Source organism: Echiichthys vipera (assembly GCF_963691815.1).
Source record: "Echiichthys vipera genome assembly, chromosome: 20".
Classification (NCBI taxonomy): domain Eukaryota; kingdom Metazoa; phylum Chordata; class Actinopteri; order Perciformes; family Trachinidae; genus Echiichthys; species Echiichthys vipera.
This window is the reverse complement of record NC_139845.1, coordinates 14,014,310-14,028,782: the sequence shown is the minus strand read 5'-3', so window position 1 is coordinate 14,028,782 and position 14,473 is coordinate 14,014,310. Positions and strand designations below refer to the sequence as shown.

Here is a 14,473-nt window from a genome sequence, read left to right as displayed (position 1 = left end):
GATGTGGCTGTTTAATACTGCGATTCAACTATACATTCCTCTTTTTAAAGAAAATAGACTATCTGGCAATCAAGGGCGACACGGTGGTGTGGTGGTTAGCACTGTCGCCTCACAGCGAGAGGGTTACTGGTATGAATCTCGGCTGGGGCCCTTCTGTGTGGAGTTTGCATGTTCTCCCCGTGTCTGCGTGGGTTTTCTCCGGGTTCTTCGGTTTCCTCCCACAGTCCAAAGACATGCTCGTGTTAGGTTAATTGATGACTCTAAATTCCCCATAGGCGTGAATGGTTGTCTTTCTCTGTTCGTCTCTGTGCCCTGTAAAAGACTGGCGTCCTGTCCAGGGTGTACACTGCCTCACGCCCAATGTCAGCTGGGATCGGCTCCAACCCCCCAGCGACCCCGACAGGGACAAGCGGTTGAAGATGAATAAATGAATATCTGGGAATCAGAAAATCCAACGGCATGAGTTTCAGTGGTGATTTTGTCCACATTAACAGTCAAATTCAACCCACACATAATGACAGAAAATAGTTTTACATTTCTCAATGAGTAGCAGTCTTCGTAGTCCCGCAGGATTCAACTTGGCAGGTCGGGGACAGCCGCTCAGTGTAGAAGGATCCCCTCGTCTCGTCTGTGCTGACTAGCATATTTCTTCTTTGGCACCCCCAAAGAAGCACAGCACAACCAGCTCTAGGTCGACTGTCCTCTGGGGCAGACTGTCCTCAGTTTCAGGGGTCGGCAACCTCATGAAACACAGTCCCCATCTTGTTTCTCATGCTTTGTGGGTGTGACATTTTTGCAGTGTCATCACCATTCATATAGACCGCCTCTGGGAAACGATGTTTACCGGCTCACCATAATATAAAGATATAATGTAATGCACACTGACTGACAAGCAAATAAACAAAGAAATGGCAATCCATAGATTTGACCCATCGACTTTCAGGGGGCAGCCCAAGCTATTTATGTTGTTTTAAAATCAGTGCCAAATCAATATTTACAACCATAATGTTCAACTTGCATAAACATCAGGCTGACATTTCTTTCTGTCGAGATTAATAATCAATCGATGGACAGAAAATACACAAACCAGAATGATTAATGGATTGTGTTTTTTAATACACAGTCCTGGCACATATACTCATCCAGTGTGTGCTCTTTGGCTAGAGCTCAGGTTGTGTTGTCAGCAACGGCTGGGCCTGGGTTCCCTCAGATGGGAGCTACGGTGAGTAGGTATAAACAGCCAGCTTCCCAAAGGGGCTGATGGAGAACTTCCTTCCCTTCACTCCCTTTGGATTTCCTCACAAAGGACCTTGAAACAGATCTCTGCTTGCTCGGCCTAGTTTGCCTCTGGTGCGTCTATCTTTCCTGATTCAGATAGACATACAGGCTGACAGAAAGATGTTGACAGAAGTGTTATGTCACCAAAATGTCTACGGGGAGCCATCATTCTGCAGCTAATTCAAAAACTCATTTTCAGAACCACAAGGCAGAGAAACATCAATTCTAAGTAGTGAGGTCATAGCCCCCCTAGGTCCGGCAATTGCTACTCAATGTTAAATGTTAATAGCTTTTAAATTGCGCCAAGTTGCTTAACTGACACCTCAAAATGTCTGTGATTAGTGGCGCTATGAATTAGAGATGCTCCGATCCGATACCCGGATCAGATGTCTGCTCCGATATTGACAAATTAGCTGGATCAGATATCGGATTAATGAGGCCAATCCAGTCATTTCTCTTTTATTAATATCCTACACAGCAATACAGTTACAGCGCTCTAGTCACTTCAGTTCTATGTTTGCAACAGGGGTTGGGGTTTAATATTACATTTACAAGTGTTATTTATTTCTTTTTGCTGCTAATATACACTTTATTTGTCAATAAATAATATTAAGTACATATATCTGCGTTAATTTGTTACCTTTTTTAACAGGGCTAAATGTTTATGTCAAACCTGATGCCTTCACTGGCATGGCAAGGTACACGGTTCATTCATTCAACAGTAGGATTGGATCGGTATCGGGCCGATACGCTCAGCCCAGGTATCGTGTAGGATTGGATCGGAAAAAACTTCATCGGTGCATCTCTAATGTGAATATCAGCAATGTTACATCATCATCTCAGGGCCTTGCAGAAAGCTTGTGAAGTGGAAAACACAATGTGTTTTTTTTCTTCATCTGGATGTCCTTGTTCATTCATATCAAGTTCAATAAAAAAGAGTTTTCTAACTCAGGGAAACGTGCGTGCACACACACACACACACACACACACACACACACACTCACACTCACACTCACACTCACACTCACACTCAGATGTCAGACGAGGTCTGTCGCAGCTCTTTGAGGTCGATGTCTAGAAACCGTGGACAGCTGTCTAAGTCGATGGGTGATCTTGCAGTAATTATAGATGTCCTGCAGCTTGAAAGACTTGATTTTTGGGAGTGTTTTTAAATATTACTTAATGATAAGAGACCTGTCTTCTTTTGTCCTTTTTTATATTGACTCACTCGCTCATCTCTGTTGTCCTCATTTCTGTTATGCTAGGGTGAACATCTGTAGACATTGCATACTAATATCTGAAGCAATTTCAGAGGCCTGTTCCATAAAGCGAGTTCAGCAAATAAGCCAGGCATGTGTTGCTTAGTCTAATTCATTTTGAAATGAAAGCAAATACAGCATAATTCAAGCACTAGGAACAAGTTGAATGTGTTTAATGGAACAGAATCAACTGAAAATGAGTCAGACAGACTCAATAAGCCTGGCTTATTTGCTAAACTCGTCTATGGAACAGCGTTTTATACAATGACATTTGGCACCAGATGGAACAGCTGGGGGGGGGGGGGGGGGGGTCACTGGGCTTCCAGCCCCTGCTTTGAATGGTCATGCAAGCACACAACCCTGCAGCCTCAAGCTTGGATGAAATTAATAGAAATGACCACAGAGTGTGATGGAAACAAGCAAAATGAATCAGAAACATGTAAGCCAGACTAAACATGCGGGATAACATAACCAAGCCTGTGACCTTGCTGACCTGTTTCAAAGAGATGCTGGTCGGGTTGGGAGCTGAACAACTGAAGGCAGTGTGCAAATGAACTTAGTCTGTGTGCATCGCAGCAAATGAAGCCAAAGCCAGCTGGCCATTTTGCCTTAATGAACATCATGAAATTTCAATTTATTTTCTCGTACATTACCGCTTCATAAAAGCTCTGTCAGCAGCAACCTTGGAATGATTTTCTAACCCCAAACTGCATTACTTTGTTTCTCCCCTAAGGTCTCTCAACTTGGTAAACATGGCAATCTGTCAACCATCCACACAGTTACTGTCTGCCCCGAGGCTGTAGGCCTGTAGAATATTCATGTAGGGTAATGCGAAAGGTTTGTTTTAAATAGGCTGATAAGTTCGTCTAATATACGTGCAGTTTTTTATGAGTTAACCAAGACCCCCTTTTGAATATTTAATTTGTGGCATCCATTTGCCACTAAACAAAGAAATCTGATGTATTCAATATGGTTTGCATTTTAGGCTTAAGTCACATAGACCCAAGACATTTTTGCAACCAAATGTCAGTAGTGACATGCTTCTATGTGCAGGGCCTGAGAGAGGACCTCAGACCCAGCTGACGACTGAAGAGGCCCAGTGTTGGGTTGCTGCAGGGGTCTTCGTCCCATGACCTCGTTGTGTTTGATTAGGCTCGGGTTGCTTCCGACACAGGTGTGGAAACATACAGATGATGAATCTCTTCTGGTATGGATCGAGCTGTGTAAGCACAGGCAAAGAGGCTCATATAAACTTTATATTTGTGGGAACTTTATTTTGAGAAAGCAATAATGTTCGGGTCCTCTTTGGAAACTTGGAAGGAGGGGATTTTCACACGTACTGACACCCTGCAGACAATGCAGCTGTGAAGATATTTTGCTGTATGTCTTTAGCATACCAGCTTGTATCCCTGTAGGTACAGCTGAGTACACACACGATGGCACACATGCAGGGTCGTGTAGCAACGAATCACGATGAGAACGTTTTCATATGTAAAACATTTGGCTGATAGCATAGAGTGTATTTTGGTTTTCAGAAAGAATCCAAGAGGAAAAACAAAGAAGAGACAAAATTAATTTCAGGGCAGATTTAATGAGTAACTCATTCTCTATTATTTTATATAGGACTGGGAGCTTTGGAACCGTCCCAAACTAAAATCAATCCAGTTTTCTATCACAGAAGACGAAGAAAACCAGCAAATAATGTAAATGTTCTCTAATGTTTAAAGCCTAACCTCAACCGGGCTGCTCACTGGTCGGCATTAAACTGACTATTACTCATCTTCACAGGTTTTGTTTGTATGACCACATGGCTTGCTCTTTCAACCCTCCCCTGGTTAAACACAAGCCAAAGAAATGTGCGTGATGTCAGGCCTGAGTGCATTTGGTTATAAATGTGTTCGCTCGTCAATCAGCGACATCACAGATGACGTCAAACTCTTACGGTCGGGGTCTCGTTAACTTCAAGTCGTCATATCGGAGATACTGTTTGACTATTTCATGACGTCGTTCACTGCTGCGGACTTATCTTCTCCAGCTTCTGGCTTTCATTTAGCTTCCAAAAACTTGGAAACATTTTAACTAAACATTGTGATTTTTTTTCTCCCTTTTGGAATCATACCAAAGGCTTCTTGGGTGCAGCCGAAATGCAGAGGGAGTTTGTTATTTTGCACTTAATATGTTCAATATTCTTTACGATTGAGGTTTGTGTTTGATTGGAAAACATAAAGAATGATTTCACCAAGCTGATATGTAGAATAGAAGGGTGCCTTATCTTAGAATAGACAGCCTTAGCAACCAAACCCAAGCTTTTTACCTGGAGTTGGCCTGTCGCTGCTTCTTCCTGACTTTGGCATATTTATGTGTCTTTATTAACGCCCCACCCTGCTGTTTTTTCAGGTAGATTTGAAGTATTCTTCTTACAACCAGCTGCGTGCCACTCCTTTGCCATAAGAGATTCAAGTTTCATACATAAACACAACCTTACCTGTAACCAAATCCACCCATTGTTTCAGCTACAGTGTCCGTAGTTAAGATTTTGTTCAGCCTGTCTCTTAGTGAGGGTAAAGTCCGTACAAGCAGGGAGATCTTTTTTGTGCCATATGTTTGTTACTGAAGCGTCAATCAACTGCAATCAGAGGTTCGGAGTGACTTTGGCTGAGAAGGAAATGAGTGTATAACCTGATGGGTCTCAAGACGATGGAGTGGGACAGAGACTCTAAGCACATCAAGGTAATGAGTACTCATGGGGGTGCAACTCAAGGCATTTATATGGCTAATTGTTTATGGCTCAAAGTTTTTTTATTTTGTTTTTACCAGATTATACCCAAATTTGAGTCACGAGTGGAGGCTGGTGAATTCGAGAAAGCTTTTGTAATGTTTTGGCACTTTGAATAAATTTGAATTGAATAAACAAATAATCAGTGAATATATAGTAAAACACACTAATGATAAAATAAGAAGTTTTCATAGGAGAAGTTACACTAATTGACTGCATTACTTAACACATTCATTTCTGATTACTTAAGCTGAGGGAGTTGCCATTTGAGCAGGATGTGCTGCCTGTGCACTACATGGCTTCGCTGAAGCATCATCAGTATCATATCTCATCACATTCGCTGCTATGGTACATCTGTGCCTGTTTGTTTTCCTTGTCTCTCGCCCAGAGGGGTTTCTGTTGTCTCATCAGGGCGGCTCAGACTTTCTCCCGGCTCAGGGCTGATGATCCAGGGCCATTCAACTAGCTTGTTGACTGTGTTCAGCTAGAGATACATGTCCTAAATGAACAGATATAAATCGTGAGTAAAGCTTAGGCCTCTTCTACCACAGCACACAAGTGGAAATGGTAATTTCGACATTTCTCCTCTAGAGTTTATTGAAATGGGTAATAGCTTTATTTTTTAACAGAGGTGAGAGTGATCTCTATCGAGTCATCTCACTATCAGCAAGTCTGTCTAGTCTGTGTGTTTTTATTTCCAATGAAAAGAGAAGACTAAGAGTGCTAGTGTGTGGCAGGAGAGCACCATGTTTGAAACAGATTTGTACTAGCTGCTTAGCAACATTAGGAACTGTTATCTGCGCTGTGCACATGCATTAGATCGGAATGCTGGCATCAAAAACAAGTGTCATCCTTTCCAACAATCACAGTCCACCTCAGTGGGATGGCCTATATCTGGTTTCACCCCCAGTGCCCCTCATCCCCTCTGCTATGTAGCGAGTGAATCGTGGTCACTACTTTTGTGTTTTTGCCAGTAGAAAACCAAATCTTTAGCAACTCTACTGCTTGATTCCCCACAGTCCAATTTAATCGTGGAACACATATGCACACCGGTGAGTGGAAGGTGACAGTCTTGGGTGAGCTCCCGTGTGTCCAAGTATTGAGTTAACATTCATTATTCACGCATCATTAGGTTCCCAATCAGTCGCCATTCATAATGTAAAGCAGTGCACCGAGAGTTTAGATAGGCCGGGAGGAAGGTGAAAGATCGGGAAGGACGCAGGAAAGAGACCGACGGAGAAGTTTGTTCATTTCTTGCCTTGATGATTTCCATGTAAAATAAGAGATGAAAGAAAACCTTGTTGTAAATATTCGGAGGGTTTTTTTGCTTCTCATATTGACATTTCTAAGCCCAGCTGTCTCTAAATGACAGACTGAAAGAACTCAATATAATTACTTTTCCGAAATAGCAGCCAGTGTTTTGGAAAATATGCTTTTCACATGTTGTTTAGTCATGTAGACCTATTCAGTGTTGATGTCTCCATTAGTTGTCCTCAGTGGCTGCCTTATACAGTATAAGCCATAATGCATCTCTGTTAGACTGTCATGTCAGGTTACTATGAGGTCATGTTTGTATTTCTCAGGTCATCCAGATTTGATAAACACACGCCTAATAATCTTATGTCGTTCTTTTGTTTTGTTTTTATCATACCATCACGTGACTGCTTATAATATTACACGCTTCATTCTTAGATACAGAGACTCAGAGCAGTAAGCCGCATGAACAGCTGACCAGCATTTGGCTGGCGAGTTATTGTAAGCGGCTGTGTATAAGAACACCGGCTCATTCACTGCCATGAAATAAATCATAACGCTTTATTGCAGAAAGCTCAAATATTTTGACAAGTATTGTATGGCCTGTTTATAAGTGAAAAGATGGTTAATAATAATAAAAGAATATCTGCACCATGTTCTTTTTTTTCCTTCTATTGCTCATTCGTTCAATAATAGAGAGATAGAGATTTTGATTTTGCTTGTCAAGGACCATCTGCAGAATAGAAAATGCTATGTTATTAACAGGGTTAATGAAAAGTGTTTGCATTTTGAGTAAAGTGCTTGAAACGGCTTGAAATGTATGTTATATGGGATGGCATGTGATATCACGCAGAGAAAATAAGATTGATAGACTGAAAACAGCACTTTCCGACCTTTTTGCATATATTTTGATGATCAGCAGAATAGTTGGTGATTATATTTTTGTCAATCTATCTGTCAAGTTAGTTTTCCTTTCATTTGTTGTTCTTCTCAAAACATCATGTTGGTTGTTTATAGTACAATAACATCTAATTAAATGTGATGAACAAGTGCTATAATAAGTATAGTGAATACTGACTATTACACTGTATACAAATATATAGTCTACTACAGTTGTAAGAACCTGGAATAACAGGAAAATATACCTTGAAATGCTTGAAAAGGGCTTGAATTTGACTCTGGAAATGGTGTAGGAACCACGTATTAAAAAAGATAGTGAGATAGATTTGCATGTAATATGTGCAGAGCAGTACTCTGAGAAAGGCCTAAAAGAATGAGAGCGATAAGAAAACCACTGTGTCATTTTCTCTGGCAGTACCCCCTGTTCTGGGGCCTGAGCTAACCTGTGATAATCGTGTCCCAAAAATATGTGTTGTAAGCCCCTGTATCCCCTCCTCCTGAGCTCCCAAAATGACCCTCAATCCTTCCATGCAACTCTGAGCTCCTAAAGCCCCTCATCTAACCTCCATCCGATAAACCTGAAGAGACCAATAGCCCCATTGCAGCGTGCTATAAGGGTCAGGGTCATTAGCACCTTTTAGCTGCACTTCTAAATGATTTTTCCCCCCCGCAGTAGTATCAATTTATTCTTTATCATCTTCTAACCTGCATGCAAAAGCACAACTTCACAGAGCCGCTTATGTTGCTATAGTAACGCTTCTGTTTTCTAGTTTAACTACTCCTTTTTGTATATTATGGTATGATTAGTGTGAGTGTGTGTGTGTGTTCTGTTTTGTAACATTGGCAAAGACTCAGGAAACTATTGGATAGAAAATTGTTCAGATAACAAGTTGTTTTTGGTGCTCCAATTTAAAAATACATTTTAATATTTCCGTGGAGTCCCGCCCTAGATTTTGAGCAATCTTTTTTTTTTTTATCCACACTTAATAGCCATCTTGGGTCAGCAGAGGCAAAGTTAAGCTTTGGTTTTAAGGGATCCCAATCTTTTGAACAATCAACAATTAAACAATAATACAGAGGTAGGATAGAGGGAGGGAAAAATGAAAGGAAAGGGAAACAATTAATTGCATTGTGTTTGCTGGCACATGGTTGGGCCAGTCTGGGCTGGATTGCAGGAAAGCGGAGGCTAAAAAGAGGCAGGGAGAAGAGGTAGCGTATGAAATGGTCAGACCTTGAAAAGACGAGGTTCCCCCTCAATGCACAGGACCTTGAATCAAACACGCACTATACTTGAAACTTCATCTCACACCCCCACACATATGTGGCAATGCTGAAGAAAAAAAAGGATGGGGAAAGCAGCCAACCCTGCGTGAAAAAGGTAAGAGGACGAGCCATAACGGAAGAGAGGATGGATTAGTCTGACTTTACAGTGGGTTGTAGTATATGACATGAGTTTCTGGAGGTTCTGGATGAAGCTGGAAAACTCATTAGCCAACAGTTGACTGATATTGGAAGTGAAACTAAGCAAATAGTGCGTTTGTTTGCATTGGATTTTTAACTATTTCAATATCGGTAAATAGCTCCCTGGCTTGTCTCTACGTGATATAATTATCTTGTTCTCACAGAGCTGTAATGTTTCATTGTTGACCCCTCCATGCCTGTGTTGATGCTCCAATCTGCATTATGGCTGTGTGGGGCACCACTGAAGAAAGGAGATCTGTGAACTGAGAGAGAAAGCATGATACAGAATTGAGAATCGATGATATCATGTGTCGACATACGGCTCTGGTTATGAGGACTCAATGTTCTTTGTGATTGGACAGCTGCTCTGCCCTGTGTCATTTGCTGAGTGTCTGGCACATAAATGGTGGAAAAAAAGGACATTTACTCAAGTGTTGTACTTAAGTACTTCATTTCAGAAGGAAATCTACAATTATTTGACAGCTTTAGTCACAAGTTGCTTGACAAATTAACATTTTTTTTCACACAGAGAGCTTATTAAGATTCAAGTTTTCTTATAGATTAACCTACCCAAACTGCAGCTGAAACAGTGAAGTCGATAGACAGAAAATCACTTCAATTCTGATCATTGTTGTAAAACGTTTCATAACTTCAGCTTGTGTGAGGATTCAAGGATTTTTTTTGTATTATTGGTTGTTGAAAATGTTACTTTGGGCTCTGAGAACTTGTGACAGCATTTCTCATTCTTTTCAGAATTTTTACAGACAAAACAATCGATTCATTGAGAAAATAATCCATAATGAAAATAATCATTATTGCTACTGCAACAGTAAAGCCCCACTTTTTAAATGTTAATTTATATACATACAACAGGGTGTCCCGAAAAATGTTAAGGAGGTTTTTATTTAAATTAATTTAATTTTCATAGTTTAGTCACTGTTCTCGAACTGATGTCCGTTCTGGTCCAGACACTGATGACAACGCGCAGCAATGGAATCGCACATATCTTGGTATTTGCGGGCATTCACACTCAAAGGCTGCTCTCAATTCAGCAACTGTTGCAGGTCTCATAGCGTAGACTTTGTCTTTAAGGTATCCCGATAATTAAAAAAAATATATGCATTTTTTTGGAACACCTGTATGTATATAATGGTACAACAGTCAAAGGGACCTTTAATACTTTTAAGTACAGTTTCCAGATTATACTTGCATTCTTTGTCCACCACTGAATGAGTGAATGAAAACATCTACACACACACAGCTCCTAGTATCTGACGTACGTACAGGCACACAGGAGTTGTCTGAATAATGTAATTTCTCTCTGAACATATTTGCTTGTTTTGTACCCAAGGACAGCCTTTTTCAACAAGGAGAATGCTAATGAATGGAACATGAATAAGGAATGGCCCTCGTTCTGCTCCTTTTTTATTAACTTTTTCTTTAAAGCTTTTCACTGCCTCCGTAAGAGGAACGTGGCATTGGCAAACATCTCTCGCTTCACAAAACATGCTCTGATCTGTGGGCATCATTCAACAACTTTCCTCAGTCAGAGGGACATTTTATGTTGTTTTCATGCTTCACATTGAACACTGCTCCACTCGCGTCTTTTGTTCTTTTGCGTGGTTTTATGATGGGAATAAGTCAACTATTCATACTCTGTAACATTATCAGTACATGAATTATGATGCACCGAGCTATTGACTCTGTAGTAATGGAAAGATTAACAAAGCGATAGAGCCGTGGTCAGTTTGTGGCCCGACTATAGTAAATAGTCAAACACCTCCCACCTATTTCGCACCCAGCAGGAACTGTTGTACCTAGTGTCAGCTGTGTGGCCTTGTCGGTGCTTGATAATGGCCCCATTGTCTACATTATCTTTTAATGTCACAGTGAACTCAAAGCATTTTTCTGTCTCTTTTTTCTCCTTTTTAGTATCAGTCTTTTTCTTAATATTGTATCTAAAAACATTTTGTGGTTATTCTGCTATCATTGCATAAACCAGATATGACCTGACTTTAAAAGAAAGTCATTAAAGATGCAGTCCAAGTTTCTTTGATGGTTGGCTATTGGATTTCAAGTGTCACAACCCCAGTTAAAGGTCCTATATTGTAAAAAGTGACAAAAACAAGTTGTTCACGTGATCTAGATTAATGCTCTTGTCAAATCTGTATCGAGTTCTGATCTCTGCCCCCTTCTGTTCTCTTTGCACCAGCAGATCCAGTTTGCGGACCAGAAACAGGAGTTCAACAAGCGTCCCTCCAAGATCGGCCGGCGCTCCCTGTCGCGCTCCATCTCCCAGTCCTCCACAGACAGCTACAGCTCGGGTAAACACACACAAACACACTCTCTTCCTATTGCTCAATCTCAATAGCCCTCTTCTTATCAGACACTCCAGTTGATATGACATGTTTCCATTACGGTTTTTATGACCCCAATGATATAGAAAGTGTTTCACCTGGGAGAAATAGTCGGTCGACTGTCTGTTTCCTATGATTGGTTACTTTCTGCCCGGCCCACCTGCGGCCTTGTCTCTCTGGCTCTCATTCTCACACTCTGACGCTGCGGTTCATGTGAAACTGTGGGCTCTGTAGAGGATTAGCTGCCGGTGGTCTGCTAGAGAGAGAGAGGAGAAAGAGAGAGGTGGGAAGTATTCGGTTTGGTTGAAACTGAGCTGAATCCCCAGTCCCATTCATAACTATGGTGGTGTGAGAGAAATGTGTATATTAGTTTTGTGCAGCATACATTCACAGGAATATGCTTTGTTGGTACATTTACAACAGCGCAAGGTTAACAAAGGTCATATAATGTCAGCGAAAAAGGAAAGTGGGCAGTGCACTGACCTCTAACACCTGTCTGATGATAAATATGAAGCTACAGCCAGGATGGTTAGCCTAGTTTAGCATTAAGACTGGAAATGCCTTCAGCGAATCAGAGACTGTATTTCACAAAACTATTCCTTTAGCATATTCCGGCTTTCCTGTTGTCACTCCTGATCTTTTGTCATCCTAACTGTTTAAGCAGTGTATAAACATTTCCAAAAACTCTGCTTTTAGAGTTCCTGCTGTGTGTCAGGGTCATGCACAGGCATAGATCCTTCCAATGCCACCATTAACATGATGAATTAATCTGCAGTACTTGGACGGCGTGTTTCTAGTGGCAGAACATGACGGACAGACGGATGACAGATGGACAAATGAACGTTCAGTCAGTATTAATGGATGGCTGTAATGGCCCCTTCAGGTCAGGGGTGCTAAAGTATTCAGTACTCTAACTGACAAAGGATGAAACATTTTAGTGTTTTGACCTCCTATCGGCACATTTGCATCAATCGGGGTCAGCTAAAAAAATGAAAGTGTGTGTCTTTGTTCCAGGAAATAAATAATATCTGGCTGAAAATGTTTTAAAATCCAAACACCTACCCTCAACTGCTCACATATAGGTGAGGTATTCATGCCGAGCCATGTCGTAAATAGCCGTGAGCAGTCAATCCACTCCGGCACAGTCAAGAGTGTTTTTCTGCTGCACAGCACAGCAAGGTAAAGTTGTTTACCTTGATGATGTGTTAGAGGTGTGCTCAGGGAGGATATAGTCATGCAGGACCACAGGAGCACGTCTTTGTGCGGCTACCCCCTGCTGTGCGTGCGGCTTGGCTTAAGCGGACACACCTGGGCCCATGCAAAATCCTTAATATTTTTTCTTTAGAAACAGAGCCTCAGCTAATGCCTAAAATACAATATACAAATTGCAGAGGGAGGTATTTGCGAGTGGTCGTTGGCTGATATCGATATCGGCCTATCACAGACATATCTGTATCGGCATATATGTTTGTAGGAAAATTCATTTTTACATCCCACAATGCAGAAAACGGTGCTTGGTGGGGATTTAGAAATTGTGTCGTGACGTAGTTTTTCCAGCAGAGCGTGGTCAGCCGTTGACTGATACTGAACATATAGTGCTGATCTTTATGTAGTTATCCATTTTAATTTTATATATTCTTTATTTTCTCTGTGTTCATTTCTAGAATTGATTGACAATGTACATTGTATGTATAATCATTTTAGATATTCTTTAATAAAGTTATTTGTTATTAAAGCACCCTGTATCTTTACAGGGTCATATTTTCACAATCAAGCTCAAATATTTACTATATCGGCTGCCATATTGGTAATCTGTGAAATTTTCCCTCCACTATCGGCATCAGTCTCAAAAATCCCACATCAGTCGTTTCGTTGCCCTGATCATGTGTGTGGTTAAGAACCACGCTTGATGTAATTAAAGTACATTTCTGAACAAGAGACTGTTTCTTGACCACAAGACCAGTGGCTTACCCATTTGAGTCTTCTATATTTAATGTTTTTCATTATTAAATTGAGCTCTGTACTCACTTTGCAGCTCTAAGGTAAAAAATGGTCATATTTCTAAGGTGAGAGTTGGATTTGTTCTCTGTTACACACATCTTCTTCATTCTTGACTTTTCTTTGCCTCTCTCCTCTCACCTCCGTTCTTATTCACTTCCCTCTTGCAACCAGATCAGAACTCATTAAAACACTCGACCTCCCAAGAACCTTCCTCTCCAGCCTGAGGCTTTTAGGTCTTGACTTAATTAATGATCTGGAGTTTTATTCTGTATATTGAGAAAGTGAGCAGAGCACTTAGTCTGCATTTGTTTTACTTAGTGACTTGACAGACTTCATTGTGCCTGCACTGTTTGAGTCTTGTAAATTGTGTCAGTTATTAAAATGAAGGTTATTTTCAGAAACTTGTGCGGCCATATCCGCCCTTTTCAACCCCCCCGTCACAGCTGATTCCCTGTCATCTCCCATAATTCCCTCACCAGAGCGCCTCTTATTTATCTGATGGTTCCCACAGTGCCGAGGACACACATGAGTAGTACTTTTTCCATGAGTGTGTTATGAGGGTTCCTCTTAAGGTGGTGTTCCCAGTCTGTAAAAGCCTTTCTTTTAAGCAAAGATACATTTACAGTATTAATCAACTTGTAATAAGTTTAACAACATGGCAGTATTTTGGAAAGAAATGTGAGAAAAATAAGGAATATACATGTTTGTGTTAATTGGGAGAAATTATGAGGACATTTTTACGTAGCTAGTTAATCTGTAATAACAGTCTAAAAATTTGAGTATTTGAGTGATATAGGTTGAGTATGTTCTCCTTTTTATCTCTTGGCTGCAACTAAAGTCCTTCTGTGAGTGACTGTAGAGGATTTTCTTTACCACTATCGTTTTGCAAGTATCAGTACATCCACCCGCATGACCCCTGAGATCTCCTCCACTCACGCTCTCCCCCACCCTTTCCTTCTGTCAGTACGGATGGAAGATTTCAAAAGAAAATGGTAGTCTCAGGGATTATTATCTTCTTTTTTTCCCCTTAAAGCCTTTCCCCTCCTGGCACAGTACAGCATGTTCTTACACTTCAGAATCGTGACAGTGCTGGCAAGGTACCCAGTGTTGTCTGGTACTGATCCATGGTCATTCTGAAAGGGTGGTAGGAGTGATATTGGCATTGGTCTGCTCCACACAAAAGGAAT

The 14,473-nt window shown here is 41.0% G+C and overlaps 1 protein-coding gene across 1 annotated transcript in view; it reads left to right on the top strand.

The window, feature by feature from the left end:
* Nucleotides 1-14,473, top strand: part of ahcyl2b (adenosylhomocysteinase like 2b) — a gene marked incomplete at its 5' end in the record, with an annotated part of 38,731 nt that overhangs the window by 13,708 nt on the left and 10,550 nt on the right. The window contains one exon of the mRNA XM_083934939.1: nt 11,144-11,252. Within this exon, the coding sequence (XP_083791065.1) occupies nt 11,144-11,252 (109 nt within the window). The remainder of the gene's footprint in view (nt 1-11,143; nt 11,253-14,473) is intronic.